This window comes from Salmo salar, chromosome 27 (assembly GCF_965601325.2).
Source record: "Salmo salar chromosome 27, fSalSal1, whole genome shotgun sequence".
Taxonomy (NCBI): Eukaryota; Metazoa; Chordata; class Actinopteri; order Salmoniformes; family Salmonidae; genus Salmo; species Salmo salar.
In genome coordinates, this window is record NC_138317.1 from 9,806,490 (window position 1) to 9,825,688 (window position 19,199).

Sequence of the window (19,199 nt, forward strand, 5' to 3'; positions counted from 1 at the left end):
CAAATCTTGGGTGAGAACCTCCTTCCCTCAGCCAGGGCATTGAAAATGGGTCGTGGATGGGTATTCCAGCATGACAATGACCCAAAACACACGGCAAAGGCAACAAAGGAGTGGCTCAAGAAGAAGCACATTAAGGCCTGGAGTGGCCTAGCCAGTCTCCAGACCTTAATCCCATAGAAAATCTGTGGAGGGAGCTGAAGGTTCGAGTTGCCAAACGTCAGCCTCGAAACCTTAATGACTTGGAGAAGATCTGCAAAGAGGAGTGGGACAAAATCCCTCCTGAGATGTGTGCAAACCTGGTGGCCAACTACAAGAAACGTCTGACCTCTGTGATTGCCAACAAGGGTTTTGCCACCAAGTACTAAGTCATATTTTGCAGAGGGGTCAAATACTTATTTCCCTCATTAAAATGCAAATCATTTTATAACATTTTTGACATGCGTTTTTCAGGATTTTTTTGTTGTTATTCTGTCTCTCACTGTTCAAATAAATTTACCATTAAAATTATAGCCTGATAATTTCTTTGTCAGTGGGCAAACGTACAAAATCAGCAGGGGATCAAATACTTTTTTCCCTCACTGTATATAATAGGTGGTGTCAGAGGAAAGCCCATAAAATTGTCAGAGACTCCAGTCACCCAAATTTCCCTCATTAAAATGCAAATCAATTTCTAACATTTTTGACATGCGTTTTTCTGGATTTTTTTTGGTTATTCTGTCTCTCACTGTTCAAATAAACCTACCATTAAAATTATAGACTGATAATTTCTTTGTCAGTGGGCAAACGTACAAAATCAGCAGGGGATCAAATACTTTTTTCCCTCACTGTAGGAGCCGGTGTAGTCAGAGCTGGTGTAGTAGGATTCAGTCTTAATCCTGTATTGACGCTTTGCTTGTTTGATGGTTCGTCTGAGGGCATAGCTGGATTTCTTATAAGCGTCCAGATTAGTGTCCCACTCCTTGAAAGCGGCAGCTCTAGCCTTTAGCTCAGTGCGGATGTTGCCTGAAATCCGTGGCTTCTGGATGGGATATGTACATACGGTCACTGTGGGGACGACGTCATTGATGCCCTTATTGATGAAGCCGATGACTGAGGTGGTGTAGTCCTCAATGCCATTGAATGAATCCCGGAACATATTCCAGTTTGTGCTAGCAAAACAGACCTGTAGCGTAGCATCCGCGTCATCTGTCCACTTCCGTGTTGAGAAAGTCACTGGTACTTCCTGCTTTCGTTTTTGCTTGTAAGCAGGAATCAGGAGGATATAATTATGGTCAGATTTTCCAAATGGAGGGCGGGGGAGAGCTTTGTACGCATCTCTGTGTGTGGAATAAAGGTCGTCTAGATTTTTTTCCCCTCTGGTTGCTCATGTGACATGCTGGTAAAAATCTGGGAAAACTGATTTAAGTTTGCCTGCATTAAAGTCCCCGGCCACTAGGAGCGCCGCTTCTGGATAAGCATTTTCCTGTTTGCTTATGGCCTTATAGAGTTGGTTGAGTGCGGTCTTAGTGCCAGCATCGGTCTGTGGTGGTAAATAGACGGCTACGAATAATATAAACTCAGCAAAAAAATAAACGTCCTCTCACTGTCAACTGCGTTTATTTTCAGCAAACTTAACATGTGTAAATATTTGTATGAACATATCAAGATTCAACAACTGAGACATAAACTGAACAGGTTCCACAGACATATGACAAACAGAAATGGAACAATGTGTCCCTGAACAAAGGGGGGGTCAAAATCAAAAGTAACAGTCAGTATCTGGTGTGGCCACCAGCTGCATTAAGTACTGCAGTGCATCTCCTCCTCATGGACTGCACCAGATTTGCCAGTTCTTGCTGTGAGATGTTACCCCACTCTTCCACCAAGGCACCTGCAAGTTCCCGGACATTTCTGGTGGGAATGGCCCTAGCCCTCACCCTCCGACCCAACACGTTCCAGACGTGCTCAATGGGATTGAGATCTGGGCTCTTCGCTGGCCATGGCAGAACACTGACATTCCTGACTTGCAGGAAATCACGCACAGACCAAGCAGTATGGCTAGTGGCATTGTCATTGTCATATGAGTTATTACAAATTAACTACAATATTTGTTAGTGTAATTACACATTTATTACACTGTAATACGGACCCCTTAAAATGAAGTCTTAGCAAAATAAATTATAATGAACTTCACAGGGTGGTGAAAGTTCAAGGTGATACGCTTGATGCGCCTACAGAAATAATATCGAGGGTCTTATTTTGGTGGCATGATGATCAATGCTTGGCTGTCATTTGACAAATAAAAAATATCTCACTCTTTTGTCCATAATAATTGGCTATTTAGTGCACACGCCAATACTAGAGTGGGCACATCTGCTAAAACACTTCTTTTTTTTCTTCACAAAACCATCAGTAGGGATGAAAATACTACGGAAACTCATTTAACTTGTATTTTTTATTTGGGAATGGGAATTTAACCACAAAAGTGATTTTATGTGCACTAGGTCATCACCCACAGCCTTTTATCCACAACATGTTAATTTGATGGAAACATCTTTGGTGGGAAAATGCGCATACTATTTTTATACCAATTTTTTTTTAAATATTTGCATGAACATCTGTCACCAATTGGACGGAAACCTAACTTCTATCAACAATGGACTAATGAAATAAATACCAAAAGATAGTTTTAGGGTGGAGTTTTTCTTTAATAAAGAAAATGCTGAACTGAAGATATTTACATTTACATTTTAGTCATTTAGCAGACGCTCTTATCCAGAGCGACTTACAGTAGTGAATGCATACATATCATACATTTCATTTCATGCATTTAAAAAAATAAAATAATTTGTACTGGCCCCCCGTGGGAATCGAACCCACAAACCTGGCGTTGCACACACCATGCTGGCGTTGATATCCGACATGTTTTTTGTTAGGCTCAGTTGTAGATGTGGCTTGTCACATTATAGCATAAAACGCATAAAGCATAAACATATTGTTGATAACAAGCAGTCTGTAAACATCAGCAGTAAGCTACTGTAATACATTTACCAATACAGTTTATCCTCACTTCTTGTTATAAATGTATGTAAAGATACTTTTGTGTTCATAGCAAAATTCAATACTTTTTTTAGTTTCACACTGATACTGTATTACAGGGGCGCAACTTTGGTTTTAGAAGTGGGAGGGACATAAAGTATTTTTTATTTTATCCAGTCGGATAAACACTTCAAACAGACTACCCGACTGCTCGGAGGCGTCCACGGTCCTAACGCACACCATTGCCTGTTTTGTATCACATTCCAATGATAAAAGTGGGGGGGCCAAAAATGAAATTTCAGAATAACATTTTCTCACATATTCTTCTGTGAGACCAACCACAATTGACATCAAACCAACTCTTGCCATTATGAGTACCAGCTTTTTCTCCCATTCTAGCACAGTCCTCACCGTCTGGATTTTTTCCCCCCTTGTTGTCTCCTTGCCAGTCATCAGGCTCTTTCTTGCCATTTTTGGCAACAAACCAGAAGCTACAGAGGAATTACATTATAATTAATTCAGCCATCCATGTCCACATATTAACTGCATTGTTTGGGAATCCTCATCACTTCACCTGTATTTTTGTGTGTTGTCAATTATGAGAACACATCACAATACTCTAATACTGTAGAAGCAATACTGAATGATCATACTTTCGTAAATGTATTACTATTCAAAATAACTTCTGACCTGTGTTTTGAATCTAGAGGTGTGTCGTCCACCCATAACCACTTTCCCTCTTCTTTTTGGTCTGTCAGTCCGATCCAGAACTTGTCTTCACCATTACTCATTATCGCACCAACTTTCTTATCTAAGAATTTCTTCACCAGGAACATTGATTGACAAATTATATTAGATGGTGTAATTGAATTTTTGTAGATTGCATGTTTAATTGCATGTGCTTTATATATATATATTTTTTTTTCCATTAGACTGACATGGTACTGAGCCCTCATAATAAAATGTAAAGCACTTTTAAATATTTTAAACCCATTGGCTCAATCTGTAATTTGTGGATACAAAATCTATTGCCGACCACAGCCTTAATTAATGAAAGATAATATGGAAGGACAGATGCAATGTATTATTTAATTCCCATTCAATAGTTCTGATAACTACCTGCTCATCTTGGCTGTCTATGATGACCAGCTGTCCTCCCATGGAGACACATTTATCCCGACTCTCAACCCAGGTCAGAGTATCATTGGAAAAATAATAGCAGTTTTTCCCCTGACACATCCAATCATGAGCACATATTGGACGCTTATCCTCTGTGGAGGAAGGGAACAGAAATAACCTGGTGATATATTTGTCTTTGTCTATAGTCCCTTATCAAAATCAAGTATTTGTAACATACTGTATGAATAGTTTTTAATTTTTTTTATCTTACTGATTGTATACGATCCATACTGACATGAAAACACATTGATTTACTATGCATATACTTAGCCTCAGCCTAAGTGGGATAAGAAAAAAGCAGAAATAGACTGAAACCTAGGCAATAAAATGAGGTTTGAAGTGACTTCCATTTTCTTTTTTTACCATGGAAATTCTTATACTAATTCCAATTCCTTAATGGAGTTCATTCTATAATATAAAACATAGACCTGTGTAACAAAGCACTTTTTGGAATGTCTGAATCTTGTGCCACTATTTATTTGGACATTCTCGCATAGTACCTGTGATTGTACAGCAAGTTCTCTGCTCAATCAATTCTTGATTATGTTTCAAAACTGTTGAGAAAAAAGAAAAAACCTAGTTACATTTTGTACTCAGACTTCCCCTTCTCTCTTCTGGTTAAATCAGATGTAACTTTTTTGCATCGTGACATCAATAATTTCCTCATAACTGAGAGGGTAAAGTTCATATACAATACACTTTTTATAGGGATGAAAATGTCAATGGAAATGTGCTGTTTAGTATTCATCTTAGCGTGAGTCAGATGATCCAAAACTCACCTGCTGTAAGATTATTTTCAATCAAATCTTTGAGATTTTGAAGAGCGCTGCACTGGGTTTGTGGGCTAGTTGTAGCAGTGTGAAAAAGACACATTTGAAATGTACAGTAATGAGTTTGTCCCAACTTTCCTGTAGCTATCCTATCCCGCCTCATATGTGAACAGCCAGTTTGGGACTCCAACTCCTACTCTAGACTCCACTATGGGTCTACTCTATAGTACTTACAGAGAACCCCAAGTCCAATGACAGCACCCATCAGAAGAACACAGAGAGTCACCAGAACAACTCTGACAGGGTCACATCCACTTGGTTTGACCTTTGACCCCTCCTGAGAATCTGGGTCACCAGCTGAGGGGACAGAGAGAGAATAGGAATACTACTTAGTTTTATTCTATGTTAGACATGAAATCATCAAAACATTAAGAAAATGTATGATTCGTGGAACAAGGAACATGGTTTTTGAGGCTATGGAGACAAGGATGATGAACTTTTTTTCTCAACCATATGTGGTTGAGAAATGTTCCGTTTCCTGAAAGAAAACGTCCTCATTGTTTTGCCTTGCTTGCAATTCTCACTGACTTCATCTGACCCACACAACCACGCACACATTCACCACACTCACGCACGCACACGTAACCACACACGCAGAAACTCACCCACCCACACACACTTACCATTAGGGTTGATAGATGGCTGGTTGCGTCTGGTTCTGGAAATTGAGATTTCAGAGTGTGTGGTATCATTCGCTGTGGATGCTGTTGCTGAAATGTAACCATGACAGTGTGATAATAAGACAAAACTCCTCTCCTCACATTGGCTGTTCAAGAACAAGCATTTTTTACACTCAATTTGTTAATGTAAAAGAATCGGCACAGATCACCGATAAAGCATGAGGCCTGCTTAAAAATGTTTATTACAACTGGCTAAAAATAGGTTTGTTGAAAACCCTTTTAATATACCTACAAAGTACTAATTGAAATCCCTAAAATCTCTTTGTGATGTAACCCACTGGGCAAAAACGGGTTGAATCAATGTTGTTTCCACATCATTTCAACCAAAAAAGTCAGTGTGATGACAATAAATTAACGTGGAAAACCGATTGAATTTGCAAAAAGTCATCAATGTGAGGGCAATTTGTCTTTTTTTTTTACCCAACTTTTAACCTAAATCCAATGACATGGTTAGTTGACAACTAAACCAAATGTAAATCAAAACTAGACGTTGAACTGTCATCTGTGCCCAGTGGGAAGTCATTTTTGTCTTAGTGAACATGTTTTGAAATAGGTTGACAATACGCGTTGTCAAATAAAGTCAATACAGTATTAATATAATTTCAGAATAATCTGGAAATTGAGAATGTGGTACTCGTCTCTGAGAGGTGGGGCTGGATGGCCATGAGATCAAAATGATAGCTTTAACCATGTTTTGAGGCTATACAGTGTTTGTTTACAATTACATTGTGAACAAACAACGTTGTACAACAAGCTTACATTTGGGGTTCTGATGGGATAATACAGTTGAACTAAGCTCATGAGGCATTTATAAGTAATATTCTTCAAGAATCAATGTCTATATATCATTAATATAAAAGTCTTAAAATGTATTTACAATCGCAGATTGCCTCTTTAACATTAGATATTTATGCAGGTAGAAGCTTTTTGTTGAACATTCTTCACATCCTGAGCATACAGCATGTCTATAAAAATTTAAAAAAGAATGACATATTTTAGTTTAGAACATACCATCTTTTCCTTCAGTTCTTTGTTGCTTTTTGAACTTTACATCAGCGTAGACTATTCCTTCAGACATAATTAGCTATTGCAATTGTCTGTCTTTCAGTGGGTCGAGGTGGTTACTGATCCTAAACACTGCTACCAGACACAACCCAAAATAGATATTTCTTCTATATGATGGGAACTGAGGGAAGGAATATGTTAAAAACAGCAGCAAAAAAGTTCCGCAATGACACTTCTCTTTTCACTGTTTCGGGCATTCATTCAACTAACAAACTAATATGTTAGCTATCATTATGAATTCATAAATGGTAGGCCTACTCCTATCATTGGTCATCAATTACATCCACACAGTTCAATCTCCAATTGACATGTAGCTGAACTACATGAGACTTTGGAATCTCATTAGTTTGATTAATAGTATGTTTCTCTTGTTTGCTTCTAAAAGCTCTTAGTTAAGATAACTACTGTGGTTTTATTAGAAGTCTGTTGGTTTTCATGTTAGTTGGAAAATTATTATTTGAACAACCTTTAATTAAGGGTTTGTCTACAAAGACAATGTGCCATTTTATATTTTATTACAGCGTTAAAAGTATCTACATTAATGCTTGCTCATTAGAGACAAAATAAGAATATCAAGTTTGGTGCAAACATTTCCTCAAGTCATCTTTGTGTTTTAGAATAACAATAGAATTACAATACTGTTGTGTGACAAATGCAAACAAGATTGATATGGTACCAGTACATCGATGGCACGTGATGAAGATACACTGTGTGGACATTATGACAACTCTCAGTCTTTCCATCTAATCCGTCATTCCATCTTTACCATCTAATCAGCCCTGTCTTAATTGGATATGAATTTGATAATGTAATGACTGATCTCCCAGTGTAGTGTGCATAAACAGTGTTCGTGTTATCAGGGATCCTTGGGACATCCCTACCCTAAACACTAAACTCTAACCTTAACCATAACCCTTACTTAACCCTAAGCCTTAACATAACCATTTAAATGTCATTTTTAATGGGGTGACATCAGAGTTGGGACGTCCCAATGATCCCTGTTTAGACTTTTAAACTGTAGATGGGGCATTGAACACGATTGAATCATTTCCACAGCTAATAGTTTCCTACCATTTGACTACTCATTCATTTCATTATAGAGTGAGCTTCCAACAAACACCTATATTTAGACACAAATAACAATGTTAATAATAATTATTAGTTATTTAACTTATATAGCGCTTTTCATTACAGAAAATAATCTCAAAGCACATAAAAAGCAAAACAAACAAACAACTAATTAAAATTGATATGGTACAGATGGAGATTGAATGTCTATATTTGGTTTCAGATGTAAGGCTGGGTGTTGAGGCAGTTCGGATTAGAGAGACAGTGTAGCTTCAGTGACGGGGGTTTCGACCGTACAGCCAGGGTGAAACAAAGACAGTCTGACAAACTGGCCCAGAACGCTTCGTCAGTGCACCACATCTGCTTCTCCGACGGTCAGTCCCTCTCCGTGGGTACTAGTCCTGCATTGCCGAACATGTAGCGCCCACCTATGTGAAACCATTGCAGCTGAAAATCGCACAAAAAGCAACCCCATATTGGCAGTGGTTAAGAACAGTCCCTGAGCCTCTTCTGCCATCTCTGGACACATCCTGCAGTACTTGTAATACTTCCCGACAGATGAAATAATAATAATAATAATTCATTTATAATTATAATTATATGAACAATTAAATAATAATAATAATAATAGAGGATTATGTAACTAATAACAATGTTCTTTTTCATTTTGATGGTCCCTGACCAAAGAAGATTCATAATTGCATATGCACAACCCGGATGTTATATCAAGAAACTTACTATTTCAGCAAATCAGTGTGTAGGACGCTTGACTGAGCTATCTAATGGCCAATGAGATGAAAGTATTTTCTGATAAAGAGAAGGTCATCCAGGAAGAATGCGGTGACACTTCCTTTCTTGGGCGAGTTGGCGGATAAGAAAAGTGGTACAAGGACGACTGAAGTGAACATGGCCCCCAGCACGCAACGGAATGAAGCTGTGTCCGACGTAAAAAAGGGAATTCGGGCAATCCTGCTCGGACCCCCTGGTGCTGGGAAAGGAACACAGGTGAGTGAGTTATGCTAACTTGCTAAGGAAGTGTATGAGTGGGAAACCGCTTGGCCAACACTGCCAACTAACTTTATACACCCTGTCCTGAAGTTCATTCTGAAATGGCTTGCATAGATGGCTATCTCTGCTAGCTTGACTAAGTCGCGTGTAATGAATTGGGTAGCTAGATCAGACGAATAAGGAAGTATCATAAAAGTTGTAGCTAGCTCGCTAACCAGTTATGAGCGTCTGTCAAGTTGAATGTAACTAATTCCCTCTTGGCTCCCACTATCTGGTGCTGGCAAGTTTGACTGTTTGCCAAGGTGTTGCAAGATCACAATGTGGTAGTCGTCTCTGGAGTCGCATGCCAACCGTTTGTGTGAAGGGTCCTAAAGATAAGAGGGCCCTTTCAACGTCACATTAGGGACTGTATACTAATCATACTCCCCAGCTGGCCAGAGCCAACTGCTTTCACTTGATCTAACCAGGTTCAATGAAAACGTGTTACCTCTTGACTTCCCTGTCAATAAGCTCAATGTAGTTCCTATTTAATTTCTGGGGGTATGTGGTCCAGGAGAGCAACAGCTTGTGCAGGGTTTTGTTAGAGGTAATTATGTCAGATGTGTTTAGGCTGATCTGGAACAAAAGCTGGTACACCCTGCAGCTTCCCACGACCAGAGCTGGGGACTTCTGTATTTCCTTACAGTCCTGTATCCATATGTCTTTCATGGCTATAGTGGCTGCATAGCCTTGTAAATACACACACTACAGTGTGTACTCAGTATTGTATTTTCAAAAAAGAAATGTGCACAGGCTAGTACAAGTACTGTAGGGGGCTTTCAGACACATACTTTTGGTCTAGCTTTGAAGATCCCAACTATTTAGTCACTCCCCCGAGGGTTTGGTCTTTTTTTTTTCTGTTGTGGCACAACCTGAACATCCCATTGAAATGTAAAAACCAAATGGCAACATGATTGTGTCCTTGAAACTACAGTAATGCATGTGCTATGAAGTGAATTATTCAACACTTATTTTTGCTTTTCCAAAAGTGTCCCATTCCTTCCCCCACACTCATTCAGACATTAGTCTCATGTCATGTGTGGAGGCTATGTTCTGTAGCGGAAGGAATCTTGTGCTTCGACTGTGCCAAGAGTATGGATAACAACCAGCCGTTTTACAATTCAGCACGACTTTAATGCTTTGACGGGCTCCCACCTGTTGTAGTCGTTTGCCAGGTTGGGATGCGCATATGCTTGGCCATACTCTTCTCCTCAGAGTTGTCAAGTTGCGATTTTCGAGACGTAGACTACATAAATGCTACACCTTTTGCCCTTATAACATGAGGCTTGATGCCAATACCCACGCTCTCCCCCTCTCCTCCCAGGCTCCTCGGTTGGCAGAGCAGTACTGCGTGTGTCATCTGGCCACGGGGGACATGCTGAGGGCCATGGTGGCGTCTGGCTCTGGGCTCGGCAAGAGGCTCAAGGAGACCATGGATGCCGGGAAACTGGTAAGCTGTGTAGTGTGTTTTTCATGTTAGTTCTGAACATGTTTCTGTGTGTGCGTTTTTTTTTTTTTTTTAATGGGAATTAATCTTTTGTGTCACTGGTGATGTAACTTAGTGGTAATTAGAGACCGGTTTACTTGGGCCTCTGTCCTAATTGTGTGTTCTCATGCATTTCCTTTCACTGCTCATCACTCGGTGAATTTACTCCTGTCAAATGACTCATAGGTCAGTGACGAGATGGTGGTAGAACTCATAGAAAAGAACCTGGACACGCCTCCCTGTAAGAAGGGGTTCCTATTGGATGGATTCCCCCGCACAGTGAAACAAGCAGAGATGGTGAGGATTGGTTGGTGCCTGACTCCATTTTGCTGTCAATCCCCAGAGCAAAAGTTTGTCTTGCTTTTAGTCAAGCATATGCAGTGGTAAACATCACGCAAAATGAATGTGGTGCGTGAACTATGTTTACCCTCCACTATACCACTGGGCATATGAACCTGTTACCTCCCTGCTCCCATGTTTCATGACTCCCTCTGTCTCATAGCTGGATGACTTGCTGGAGAAGCGCACAGAGAAGCTGGACTCTGTGATTGAGTTCTCCGTCGACGACTCCCTACTGGTGCGCAGGATCTGTGGCAGGTAGGACCAAGTATTCTGCGGTGCCCTGTGGTCTGAGCTAGTTATTATTGACCATTTTGTTGGACAAATAATGTTGCAGAGCAATACCACCTCATCCACAACAAACAATGCTCTGTATTGAGGACACAGCTTCATAGAGAGGAAATGATGTACCTGTAGTCCATTCAAATGGTCACATCAGCATGTCAAAAAGGGGTTCTTTGTGTGGCGATGGTGGGATATAGTGTAAGCCTTTGAAGTGGGCCAAGGGCAGTGTGGGTGGAGGACTAACCTTCTCCTCTCCCCCTCAGACTAATTCACCAGCCCAGCGGTCGTTCCTACCACGAGGAGTTCAACCCACCCAAAGAGCCAATGAAGGACGACGTAAGTATCTTTGTCAATGGACGTCCCCCTTCCTGAGTCTGGAAATCCTACTTCTATTGTAGATCCCAGTCTGCTCACTGGTGTTCAAATGCATTTCTTGGTCAACTTGCACTTCAAAAGTGTGTGTGTGTGTCTGTGCTCAAAGATGCACTTAACAAGTGTCTATGCTTGAAATATGAAGAAAGCAGTGGCTCGTTTGCACTCAGTCTTTCACAAGTGTTGTGAAACCCCTTGGCTAGGAGCTTCTCTGTGCTAATGGCTTTGAGCTCTTGTTTCGTTTTAGTCATTTAGAGATGCGTTTATCCAGAGCGACAGAGCCTACATCTCATACTTCCCCCCCCTTCTCTGTACTGGTCCCACGTGGGAATTGAACCCACAACCCTATCGTTGCAATGCTCTACCAGCTGAGCCACATGGGACCGTTTCAGATGCTCAGCACAGATGGCTTTCAACACACAAGGGGTTGTAATGTGTGTGGTGTACCTAGAGATGTAGCTCAGTGCTACTGGCTGGGAAAACTATTTGACACAGCTTCAAACCTTCACAAGCCCTTCTGTGTTCATCATAGCTCTGACAAGACTGGATAGGAGAGAATTTAATATGACAGATGCATTTGCCCAACTTGAGGTCTAGGGGGCGCCATCGCCATATTTCCTACATCGATCCAAGTCTTTCAGATCTGTGAACTCAAAGGGGTGGGGAAAAAGACCTGATCAGAGAAGGAAACCAAAATTGCCCTTTTTCACTCATGACCCCTGATGTTTTCTCTCTCTCTGTCCCCATCAGGTGACAGGGGAGCCGCTGATGCGCCGCAGCGACGACAATGCGTCGACGCTGCGCTCACGGCTGGAGGCCTACCACGGGCAGACGGTGCCCCTGGTCAAATACTACAGTGCCCGCGGCCTACACAAGGCAGTCGACGCTGGCCAGTCCCCCGACGTCGTCTTCGCCTCCATCCTCGCCGCCTTCTCCTCGGCCACAGCCGCCACCTGTAAAGACCTGGTGCTCTTCGTCTAAGCTCCCTCTTCCTTTTCGGTCTCTCCTTCACGCTCCTATCGTCTAGCTTTCCAACTCTCCTTTTTTTTAAAGTCTTTCTTTCACTCTCGGGACTAGTCTGTGCTCCGTTCTCCTCCCCCTCTTCGTCTCTCTGCTCTCAACTTTCTTCATTCTGTGGTGGGGTGTCTCTCCCTTGTACTTGAATGCTCTCCACTACTGGGAATTGAATAGACTTCTCCTGGAAACTACAGAGACTGGACTAGCTGGTTATAATGGAGTGTATAAGATGAGTGTAATTTCTCCTTGGGCCAGGTATACATATCAGTGGTAATCAAATGCATGTTTCTTAGTCTACACCTGTTTACAAAGAATGTGACTAACAGTGAAATGCTTACTCACGGGCCCTTCCCAATAATGCAGAGGGAAAAAAAGATGAATAATAACACAAGGAATAAATACACAATTACTAACGATAACTTGGCTATATACACATGTCTATATAATGTAGCTTCATTGATGGTCCCTGTACTTGGATTAAATTGAGGAAGAAGTAGGGATGTGATTAAGAATGAATTACAGTTCATCTGAATGTAATGAGTCCAGGATAGATGACAGAGGTAGCTAATGTCAGAAGTGTACTCAGGAATTCATTATGAATCTATTTTCTCTTCTACTTTGACAGCTTGTGTGCTTTGGTTAGTGAAAGCATGCCACTTTTTTTCTAGAGCATAGTCAAAATACCTGTCATACAATGTACATTTAGTTCCTGTTAACCAACACTTGTTTTTGTTCCTATTGATGTGATTTATATTCCACACTATGACTAGGCTACCAGTTGACTACTTTCCTTTTTCCTGTCTAGATTTGTCCCCTCTCTTTAGACTGACTGCTCTCCTCTGAATGTGAATGCACGATGTTCTCAGGGTAGTCGGAAAACGCTAGCAGTTGTATTATGTGACGCTGTATTGGCCAGTCGGCCTGCTGTTAACATGATCTAGTCAAACTTTTAGAATTTATCTAGCATCACAACAATGACACCACTGCATTGAATGCTGCTTTAGTTCATGTAGTCAAGTTTTCTACTGGCCAAATTATTGTTAATGTACTGCTAAGTCACCGTTGTCGTTCAGTGTTAATTTAAACTTATGTGAAGCCTAACGGCTGACGCTTTTGATTGTTAATGCATTAGAAATGTATGTTGGAAGCCTAATTGCACTATAGATGGACAGGATTGTTAAGTTGAACACGCACAACGACCTGTAGATGTCCAAGGGGGCAACTTGACTAGCTATACGTTCTGCCTCGCGCAGCTTTGAATGACCCAAAACTCAGTATTTTGTTAATGTTTGTGTGCATGTCTTTAAATTCACCCAAGACTTTCTTTTTTTTTTTTTTTCAGCTGTTTGAATCCCTGCTTCTCCAATCCTAGCAATGGAAACGAGGGCGGGGAAAGAGGAAATGTTGTACTATAGCACTTAATTTTGGAATCTTGCTGGAGGAGGAGTGAGTTTAATGTACTCCATTCTACAAGGAATAAGTGGAGCCATCTTGGAATTGACTTTGATTATGTTACTCTTCTAATAAAATGAAGACGCTGTTCTACAATCATGGCATAATTTTGTAGCCTCCCTTTGTGTTAATGACTACCATTTATAATATTACTTGCTAACTAGTATAACACTCAACTGCCATCTCAATGTGAATTTAGTCATGGTTTACTTTGCATATTGGGCGTATGTCTTTATGGAACATAATGAATTAGCCTGTATAGTAGGTAATGTTCATACTTGTCAAATGTGTAATCAGGTTACCTGGTCAGGAAAATCTGTAAATTATTATAGACACTGAAAGATGTACTTTGAGAACATGAATCCAAGTACATTGCTCCAACACTCAATCAACTGCCTTGTTCAGGGGCGGCGGGTAGCCTAGTAGTTAGAGCGTTGGACTTGTAACCGAAAGGTTGCAAGATCGACTCTCCGAGACCTCTGAACAAGGCAGTGTACCCACTGTTCCTAGGCTGTCATTGAAAAGAGGAATTTGATCTTATTAACTGACTTGCTGTAAAGTTGGATGAAATTCGCCATCGACAGTGCTCAGCACAATCTTTAGGATTTGACTTATTTCTGGGACCTCTACAGAAAATAATGTTCAAGTTCCAGGTGATTTCATTCCACAAACAAAATATTGACATCAGTTTCCCTTCGTCAAGACCCAGTAAGTGCATTTTGAGCTTCCAAAGGTGACGTCACTACGGACGGGTGGGGTTTCCGTGTTCTATGTTGGTAGCGGCACAGACTAGGGTTTCCCAGCTGTATTGTATATTCAGTCTATACGGACTGACTTTTGTCCATAGATATTTTAGGAATGGTGTCAGGTCCCGTATTGGACGCTGAGATGAAATAGCCTAGACATAACGAGGACTTCAACACGCCCAAAGCAATCGATCACTGCGCATCGCCACTCACGGGAGAACACTCACAACGGGTACCAGAAAACGGTCTCATTCCACCCCGAGGTAAGAAAAGTCTGCCGTATTGGGCCTTGATACTAATTGCAACATGTCCAAGAGTTCGATTTTTACGCATTTCATCATGAGTCTTGTGGTTTGTCATGTCAATGTCATGTCGCTCAGTTGCCTACTAGGCTACATTAAGGTTAGTAACCTATCGCTAACGGAAGTGTTCGTTTGCTACCTGGTCAGTTTATATGACCTGCCAAAGGTACACTACATGACCAAAAGTATGTGGACGGACACCTTCTCGTCGAACGTCTCATTCCAAAATCATGGGCATTAATATGGAGCTGATCCCACTTTTGCTACTATAAAAGCCGCCAGTCTTCTGGGAAGGCCTTGCTTCCATTCAGCCAAGAGCAATAGTGATGTTTGGCGATTAGGCCTGGATCACAGTTGGCGTTCCAATTCATCCCAAAGGTATTCGATGGGGTTGAGGTCGGGCTCTGTGCAGGCCAGTCAAGTTCTTCCACACCTATCTCGACAAACCATTTCCTGTATGGACCTCGCTTTGTGCATGGGGGCATTGTCATGCTGAAACAGGAAAAGGCCTTCCCCAAACTGTTGCTACAAAGTTGGAAGCACAGAATCGTCTAGAATGTCATTGTATGCTGTAGCGTTCAGATTTCCCTTCACTGGAACTAAGGGGACTAGCCATGAACCATGAAAAACAGCCCCAGATCATTATTCCGCCTCCACCAAACTTTACAGTTGGCACTATACATTGGGGCAGCTTGTGTTCTGGCAAAACCAGATTTGTCCGTCTGATTGCCAGATGGTGAAGCGTGATCCATCACTCCAGAGACCGCGTTTCCACTGCTCCAATGTCCAATGGCTTTACACCACTCCAGCCTATGCTTGGCATTGCATATGGTGATCTTAGGTTTCTGCATGGAAAGCGGTACCGGAGCGCCAAGTCTAGGACCAAAAGGCTCCTTAACAGCTTCTAGCCATAAGACTGCTGAACAATTAATCAAATGGCCACCCGGACTATTTACATTGACCTCCCCATTTGTTTTTTGCTACTGCTACAAGCAGTGGCGCCCCAAATGTTTCATGGGGGTGGCCAGGTTGAGCCACTGAAAATCTTGAGGTGGCACACCAAAACCAAAAGCCATAACTGAAATTCAGGAATTCTGTTATGCTGTTGTAGTATATAGGCTAGTTAAAAACTATGTCAATATGAGAGTTAAGGAATCACCTACTGATATACTTTGGTTTCTTATTTTACAGTTAATGTTACTATTGATCTGATGTGCATAGACTAATACTGGTACAGTTAACATTTTGAGTTCCACAACAATCCTGTTTTAATGTGTTAATTATCTGTATAAATGTGTTAGGCGATTCATTGTTCTTCAAATAGGCTAGTTGTCCTTTTCCTTAAAAATACATTTACATTTAAGTCATTTAGCAGACGCTCTTATCCAGAGCGACTTACAAATATATAGCTTTAATTTGAAGGAGTACATTGATTGTAAGGAACAAAACATTTACTGGGAACAAGCCTACTCAAGTTTAAAAACATCACACAGAGGCCTCCAATTATTTTCAATACAGCTTTATTCAGCTGTTGCTGTGTCTCTTTGTAAACGAAAATATTATACAGTTGAAGTCAGAAGTTTACATACACCTTAGCCAAATACATTCAAACTCAGTTTTTCACAATTCCTGCCATTTAATCCTAGTAAAAATTCTCTGTCTTAGGTCAGTTAGGATCACCACTTTATTTTAAGAATGTGAAATGTCAGAATAATAGTAGAGAGAATGATTTATTTCTGCCCACAAATTTTCTATAGGATTGAGGTCAGGGCTTTGTGATGGCCACTCCAATACCTTGACTTTGTTGTCCTTAAGCCATTTTGCCACAACTTTGGAAGTATGCTTGGGGTCATTGTCCATTTGGAAGACCCATTTGCGACCAAGCTTTAACTTCCTGACTGATGTCTTGAGATGTTTCTTCAATATATCCACATAATTCTCCTCCCTCATGATGCCATCTATTTTGTGAAGTGCATGAGTCCTTCCTGCAGCAAAGCACCCCCACACCATGATGCTGCCACCCCTGTGCTTCACGGTTGGGATGGTGTTCTTTGGCTTACAAGCCTCCCCCTTTTTTCTCCAAACATATCGATGGTCATTATGGCCAAACAGTTCTATTTTTGTTTCATCAGACCAGAGGACATTTCTCCAAAAAGTACAATCTTTGTCACCATGTGCAGTTGCAAACCATAGTCAGTTTTGGAGCAATGGCTCCTTCCTTGCTGAGCGGCCTTTCAGGTTATGTTGATATAGGACTCGTTTTACTGTGGATATAGTACTTTTGTACCTGTTTCCTCCAGCATCTTCACAAGGTCCTTTGCTGTTGTTCTGGGTTCGATTTGCACTTTTCGCACCAAAGTACGTTCATCTCTAGGAGACAGAATGCGTCTCCTTCCTGAGCGGTATGACGGCTGCGTGGTCCCATGGTGTTTATACTTGCGTACTATTGTTTGTACAGATGAACGTGTTACCTTCAGGCATTTGGAAATTGCTCCCAAGGATGAACCAGACATGTGGAGGTCTACAATTTATTTTTCTGAGGTCTTGGCTGATTTCTTTTGATTTTCCTATCATGTCAAGCAAAGAGGCACTGAGTTTGAAGGTCGGCCTTGAAATACATCCACAGGTACACCTCCAATTGACTCAAATTATGTCAATTAGCCTATCAGAAGCTTCTAAAGCCATGACAACATTTTCTGGAATTTTCCCAGCTGTTTAAAGGCACAGTCAACTTAGTGTATGTAAACTTCTGACCCACTGGAATTGTGATACAGTGAATTATACGTGAAATAATCTGTCTGTAAACAATTGTTGGAAAAATTACTTGTGTCATGCACAAAGTAGATGTCCTAACCGACTTTCCAAAACTATAGTTTGTTAACAAGACATTTGTGGAGTGGTTGAAAAACGAGTTTTAATGACTCCAACATAAGTGTATGTAAACTTCTGACTTCAACTGTATATATCCAAAAATGAAAAAAAAAAAAAAAAAGCATTATCATGTACAATGTACATTTTACTATAGTCTACTCACAACCTATTCTTATCCCTGCTTTAAGGGCTACATTCTTTTCAATGCAGCTTTATTCGCCTGTTGCTGTGTTTTTTGGCAAACACATCCACAAAATCAAGATTTATGGCCCTCGCCCTTCTTGACTCTACGCTTAACACCCCCAAATTGAGCAATCGCTCGTCACTCATTGTATTTCTCAAGACAGTCTTGATTAACGTTAGCACAGAAAAAATGTGCTCACATGCTGCAGTGCTCACAGGTAATGCAAGTGCAATTTTGCAAAGTTTAAACATCTCGTGGAACACCTCCCTAAATGGCTCAAGGAAGACTGTGAGCTCTATTAAACTGGTTGGTGTTTGCAAGCCACTAGTTTGCTTCCTATCAAGGATTTGCTTAAGCTGAGGGATCTCATATTCTAGATCCTCAGTGCTGCAGTTGTATTCTGAGGCAAATGGAAACACTTAATTTTTCTCACAAAATGTGGGACTGCAGGCATTCAAGGTTTTGTATCCCTTGCATTATGACACAATTTTCTTTAGAAAATCTTCTCTTCACCTCAGAGAGAAGCACATCAACAATTGGAATGAATGATCCTGCCCGAAATGACTCCTTATCTGTGTTGACCTGTCTTTGAACTATTGGAGTGGAAATGTAATACCCATCAAGCCTTGAGCTTGGTGTGATCTGACGCCCTGGACGGCCTGGAGGTCACAGTATTGTCCCAAATTTCATTAAAGCGAGAGCCCTCTCTATAACTGTTCAATGTGTCAACAAGAGAATCAACAAGGGTAACAGCCGTGCCCAAATTGAGTTGTGGGGACTGTAAAATATCTGACAGATGTTTTATCTCACCAAAAACATTGGTGAATGTTACAAGGAGGCCGACACACTGTAGATCTATTTGGGCTAATTTGTAATATCGGCCTACAGACAAGTCAGACTATTCAAACTCAACTACCAATAAACATGAATCGGAAGGCTTTATGTGATTATGTCATGACCCAGATAACATTACTCTCTAGCCATCCATTTCATTATCAGGGGCACTGTCATGCTGTCATAACTTCACCTGTTGGTCCAGGAACAGGTTGAATAGCTCTAGCTGGGTCTTGCCTCGCTTGGTGGTCGACCTCTGGGACTGTTGTTGCTGCCTGTTCCGCACTTTCATGCCGTGCTGCTGTCTGGTGTTCTTCACTGTGCTCTGTCACTGATGCTGCCTGTGCCAGTTTGTCGCTGTCATGTGCTGCCATGCTCTCTCGCTGCCTCTGCCTGTTCATTGGCTTGCTCAATGATGTTGTCA

The 19,199-nt window shown here is 41.1% G+C and overlaps 3 protein-coding genes across 4 annotated transcripts in view; 2 read left to right on the forward strand and 1 right to left on the reverse strand.

Annotated features, from left to right (window-relative positions):
* Positions 1 to 3,247: 3,247 nt before the first annotated feature.
* Positions 3,248 to 6,962, reverse strand: LOC106588291 (C-type lectin domain family 4 member E). The gene is made up of 7 exons (XM_014177125.3): positions 6,719 to 6,962; positions 5,651 to 5,737; positions 5,202 to 5,324; positions 4,698 to 4,751; positions 4,138 to 4,289; positions 3,709 to 3,839; positions 3,248 to 3,509 (listed from the first exon to the last, which is right to left on the reverse strand). Exons 1-7 carry the CDS (start codon positions 6,783 to 6,785, stop codon positions 3,317 to 3,319), a joined length of 807 nt encoding a protein of 268 aa, XP_014032600.1. The 5' UTR covers positions 6,786 to 6,962; the 3' UTR covers positions 3,248 to 3,316.
* Positions 6,963 to 8,665: 1,703 nt separating this feature from the next.
* Positions 8,666 to 13,945, forward strand: LOC106588465 (adenylate kinase 2, mitochondrial-like). Of its 2 annotated transcripts, XM_014177531.3 has the most exons (7): positions 8,666 to 8,845; positions 10,212 to 10,337; positions 10,560 to 10,670; positions 10,876 to 10,970; positions 11,261 to 11,333; positions 12,120 to 12,324; positions 13,729 to 13,945. In XM_014177531.3, the coding sequence occupies exons 1-7, from the start codon at positions 8,747 to 8,749 to the stop codon at positions 13,734 to 13,736; spliced, it is 717 nt and encodes a 238-aa protein (XP_014033006.1). In that variant the 5' UTR covers positions 8,666 to 8,746; the 3' UTR covers positions 13,737 to 13,945. The 2 variants fall into 2 exon arrangements, with proteins under 2 accessions (XP_014033006.1, XP_014033005.1); XM_014177530.3 differs by lacking the exon at positions 13,729 to 13,945 and having other exon boundaries at positions 12,120 to 12,481.
* Positions 13,946 to 14,570: 625 nt separating this feature from the next.
* Positions 14,571 to 19,199, forward strand: part of LOC106588464 (E3 ubiquitin-protein ligase RNF19B) — a 32,542-nt gene continuing 27,913 nt past the window's right edge. Inside the window, exon 1 of the mRNA XM_014177529.3 lies at positions 14,571 to 14,847. The gene's annotated coding sequence lies outside the window, so the exon portion shown is untranslated. The remainder of the gene's footprint in view (positions 14,848 to 19,199) is intronic.

Bases quoted from the DNA above. Each gene is read 5' to 3' on its own strand.
- LOC106588291 (XM_014177125.3), bottom strand. From the start codon at position 6,785: ATGTCTGAAGGAATAGTCTACGCTGATGTAAAGTTCAAAAAGCAACAA. The intron at 5,325-5,650 runs GTAAGTGTGTGT...CTGTCCCCTCAG, and splicing joins GCCATCTATCAACCCTAATG to CTGGTGACCCAGATTCTCAG. The intron at 3,840-4,137 runs GTAGTTATCAGA...TTCCTGGTGAAG, and splicing joins TAGACAGCCAAGATGAGCAG to AAATTCTTAGATAAGAAAGT.
- LOC106588465 (XM_014177530.3), top strand. From the start codon at position 8,747: ATGGCCCCCAGCACGCAACGGAATGAAGCTGTGTCCGACGTAAAAAAG. The intron at 8,846-10,211 runs GTGAGTGAGTTA...CTCTCCTCCCAG, and splicing joins GTGCTGGGAAAGGAACACAG to GCTCCTCGGTTGGCAGAGCA. The intron at 11,334-12,119 runs GTAAGTATCTTT...TGTCCCCATCAG, and splicing joins AAGAGCCAATGAAGGACGAC to GTGACAGGGGAGCCGCTGAT.